Source organism: Spinacia oleracea, chromosome 1 (genome assembly GCF_020520425.1).
Source record: "Spinacia oleracea cultivar Varoflay chromosome 1, BTI_SOV_V1, whole genome shotgun sequence".
Lineage (NCBI taxonomy): Eukaryota > Viridiplantae > Streptophyta > Magnoliopsida > Caryophyllales > Amaranthaceae > Spinacia > Spinacia oleracea.
The window spans coordinates 113268545-113273255 of NC_079487.1; the positions used below are offsets into that span (position 1 = coordinate 113268545).

The window sequence follows — 4711 nt, forward strand, 5'->3', positions numbered from 1 at the left end:
TGTATTAGGATTAGAGAATTTGGATTTAGGAAAGTCAAATATTGAGAACTTGGCAATTTGGTATATAATCTGTATGTATGATGCGAGTTAGTGACCTAATTATACATACACTTAAGCCGCCACGTCGACTTATAATTAAATAAATTAATTTTGATTTAATTAAACTTTGGTCGTTGAAGTTAAGTAATCAATATCTATATAAGTTAGCGTGATATACTCCCTTTCATCCATGGCTCCCAAAATCTTACCTAAGAAACAAATCAAATAAAAAATAAAAATAAAAATAAAAATAAATAGGGGTATATAAAAAGCAGGGGAGGCATGCAGAGGAAGATAAGTTCCTAAGGTTGTTGTAAACTGATAAACTGCCTTCTTTTTGAATTCCAACATTTTTCTTACTTTCACACTTCATTATAAAACTTCCATTCTCTTAATATTCATCAACAAATTCATAATCCAAGAATAATCCAACCCTTTTTTCCCCTTAAAAAGCTATCGAATAAGCTATTGAGTAACGAAAGATATGAAGATTGTACCATCAATAATGGAGTCGGTAGTAGCGGAGCTAGAAGGTACGTTAGTGAAGGATCCAGACCCGTTTACCTATTTTATGCTTATTGCATTTGAGGCATCGGGTCTTATTCGGTTCACCCTACTTCTCCTTTTCTGGCCTATTATCCGTTTCCTTGATCTAGTGGGTATGGAGGATGTTGGGTTTAAGCTTACTACTTTTATCGCGGTTGCTGGGGTTCGTATTTCTGATATTGAGTCCGTGGCTAGGGCGGTTTTACCCAAGTTTTATATGGATGATATTGATATAGATGCTTGGAGGGTTTTTAGCCAATATGATAAAAAGGTTGTGGTGACTAAAACCCCTAGGGTTATGGTGGAGAGGTTTGTTAAGGAGCATTTGAAAGCTGATGAGGTTATTGGGAGTGAGTTGGTTGTCAACCGCTTTGGATATGCAATGGGTTTTATTCGGGATGTTGGGTCGGATTCAGGTCGGGTTGCTAAGTTGTTTGGTGATGAAGAACCTTCTTTAGGGCTGGGAAGGTCAAGTAGTAATGATTCTAACACATTCATGTCACTTTGCAAGGTAAGAACTCTTCACAAAAAATATGCTTCCTATATTTACAATTCATATTATTTCTAGTTTTATTAGACCTAGAAAGTTTAGTTTTACAATTTGACACATCGTACATTCCTAATAATACCACGTAACTTCTACAAATTGCAAAAGGTCTTGCATGTATTTGGAGTATGAAAAATTTATTGTACATCGGGATACCTTTTACTTTATTTTAGGTAATTTTTAACATGTTTTGATTAAGTTTTATATTATTAAATAATTCTCGATGGATAAACATTTTAAAGGATCACACGATTACCTTTACATATTATTAATTAGTGTAACTTAAAATCTTTTTATCTTATTTATTGTACGTACATCAGTTATAACTAAGAGTTTGTGTACAAAATGATGAATGTTTGTTATCCACATTGCAGGAACAATGCCATGCTCCATTCAAGCAAACAAACAAGCTACTCAATGGCCACAACGACGTCAGTCGTCCACTCCCGGTGATCTTCCATGACGGGCGCCTAGTGAAGCGGCCAACTCCCTTCATCGCTCTCCTCATCCTCTTGTGGATCCCTATAGGTGTAGTCCTAGCCATCATCCGAATGTCAATTGGCCTAGTCCTCCCATTCTGGCTGGTTCCCTATGCGACGGCTGCCTTTGGTGGCGGCGTCATAGTCAAAGGCAAGCCACCAGCCTCATCCGGTGGAGTCCTCTTCGTATGCACCCATCGAACACTCATGGACCCCGTTATTCTTTCATACGTCCTAGGAAGGAGGATCCCAGCCGTTACATATTCTATTTCAAGAGTATCAGAAATACTTTCACCAATTCCAACCATTCGACTAACACGTGACCGCCACGTGGACGGCGAAAGAATTCGAAATGAGTTAGGAAAAGGTGACTTGGTGGTTTGTCCTGAGGGAACAACTTGTAGGGAGCCTTTTCTGTTAAGGTTTAGTGCCTTATTTGCTGAGTTAACTGATACAATAGTACCCGTTGCCATGAACTATAGGGTAGGGTTCTTCCACGCAACCACGGCCCGTGGGTGGAAGGGTTTAGACCCGTTTTTCTTCTTCATGAACCCTAGACCAATCTACGAGGTAACCTTCTTGAACCAACTACCCGCGGAGGCTACCTGCTCAGCCGGTAAAAGCCCCCATGACGTAGCAAATTACGTGCAACGCATATTGGCTGCTACATTAGGGTTTGAATGCACCAACTTCACAAGGAAGGATAAGTATAGGCTGTTGGCCGGAAACGATGGAACGGTGTCGAATAATGCTAAGAATTCATGGCTTATTGGTTGTGTGAAGAAGATGATAAGCACTTGCAAGCCTTTCATACACTAATCTACAAAGGAATGTTGCCCCATCTCTATCCATTAATTAATCTTTCATTCGTCTGTCTTAATTAATAATTAATCAACTTGTTTTGTACAGAGGAATATAATGGGGCCAGTAATTTTTTTTCTCCTCATTTTGATGTACGTACGTGCATGTAAAAATAAGGTATGTGTTGTAACTTGTAAGGATAATGCTTCAATTGTAACGGATGATTATATGTTAGTTTATCATTAATTTCATGTAAATTGGAAAATTAATACATTTTTCAGGTGTTTTAATTGAAAATTCGTACACATTCGTTGAAATTTTGCGCGCCTGAATGCGTGGTAATTCATTAATAGAGGCAAAATTATTATTAAGTACGTAGTGTAGTACTCCCTCCGTCTCTTTTTGTTTTTTACGTTTGCTATTTTGCACGTTTATTAATGACTAATTAATGTGCATTGAGATTCCTCTATTTTTTTTATTTAAACAAGAAAAATTACGTTTATTTATAATGTTTTCACTTTTATCAAAATTATGATATTGAGAATATGAGAAAAATTTAATGTCCTAATAGAAAGGTGTGAGAAATTAAATAACTAATGAATTTAATTGGTTAAAAAATCATTTGACACAAATTTTGATAGAATATTAAATCATTAATGTGATGATATAAAAGGAAATGTAAAGAATATTTTGAAACACCCAAAAAGGAAAACGTAAAAAACAAAAAGAGACGGAGGGAGTATTATGTTAACTTGCTTATTTTTTGAGGAAGTGGCTCGATCAAAACGTAAGCATATCTAAAACCTGGTTCAGTGGTTAACGTTTACTTTAGTTAGTTGGTTAATTTGGTTAAGTATATTAAGTGTGAAAGCAGATGCACTAACCTTAAGTTGCCGCCTTTTCGAGAACTTTATTAGTCTTAATCCCCAAGCTATAATGACCATTTGATTTATGTAGTACTACATCCGTTTCAGAAAGTTCTTTACAGTTACTATTTATATGGACTCCAATGCAATATTAAACTACTAATATATATATCCAATTTGGTATGTGAAAACATTATAAAAAGTTGATATTCTGAAAATACATATCGATACTAATCTAACAAGATCTTACATGTAACGTTTTGATGTATATAATAGTGATAATTTACGGTGAAAGTTTTTATATTTTGGACGCACATTCCAAAACGTAAAGAACTTTAAAAAACGGAGGAAGTATGTACTACGTATTATTTATGTATGTAGCATTTCTCCTATATGCATGCCAAGAGTTGATTATACTTGGAAGAAGTACATGCAAAGCCGTCACTTAATTAAGTTTAGTCAAGTTGCTTAGTTGATAATAATATCGTAGGTGAAAGTAGCTTTGACCACAATCTGGTCACGGAAGCTGGGTTGGTACGACAACTAAATCCTTAAACTAGTGAGTTATTTTCATGTTTGCAACTTTACGTATATCACCCTTTCTTTTCTTCTTACTTAACATTATTAGCATATTTTCTTATGGTCTTACAGCTGTTACCTAGACAAGGATAAATCTTACACGTACTAGCTATCAACCATATCAACCATTGAATAAAAAATCAATGGTTCGTATATTATCTTTCCAACATTCCCCGGCCCCCATTTTTTCTCATCAATATGAGCCATTGATTTTAAAATGTATGGTTTAGATGATGATAATAATAATAATAATAATAATAATAATAATAAGTAATATAATAACAATAATAATAATAATAATAATAATAATTATTATTATTATTATTATTATTAAGTTAAATTGAATTTAATTAAACTGGACTGAACTGAAATGAATGTTCCTGAACTGAATGAAACTGAATTGAACTGAACTGAACTGCGAAATAAGTCTTGAAACTGAAATTAAGCAAAAAAGAACAGGGCCTAAGAGAGGCGGTGAATACGGATCATACCAAACCTTTTAGTATTAAATAAAACAAAAGTTATTCTGGAATTTAACCAAACACATGATATTAGAAATGAAGTTTTAATCCAATATCATCGTGATTTCGTTCTTAATTCCAAATTCATATATACTACTATGCGAATCAAACGCTCCATAGGCGAATTGATCTTAAGACTGGTTCAGTAAGACTAATTAACTAATCATGGCCTTAAACAAGGTCCAATAATTAAGTACGGCCGAAGGTGGGTACATTACGTACATATTGTGCATGCTAGGCCCAACAAGACATCTAAATAAACGTTGCCGTCGGACGAATTTGAATCATGTTTAGACGTTTAGTGTTAGTGGGTTCATGGTGAAGCAGATTCTA

At 34.7% G+C, this 4711-nt stretch overlaps 1 protein-coding gene across 1 annotated transcript; it reads left to right on the plus strand.

Annotated features, from left to right (window-relative positions):
- Positions 1-311: 311 nt before the first annotated feature.
- On the plus strand, positions 312-2711 carry LOC110775185 (glycerol-3-phosphate acyltransferase 7). The gene is made up of 2 exons (XM_021979787.2): positions 312-1096; positions 1507-2711. Exons 1-2 carry the CDS (start codon positions 524-526, stop codon positions 2428-2430), a joined length of 1497 nt encoding a protein of 498 aa, XP_021835479.2. The 5' UTR covers positions 312-523; the 3' UTR covers positions 2431-2711.
- The last annotated feature ends 2000 nt before the right edge of the window (positions 2712-4711 follow it).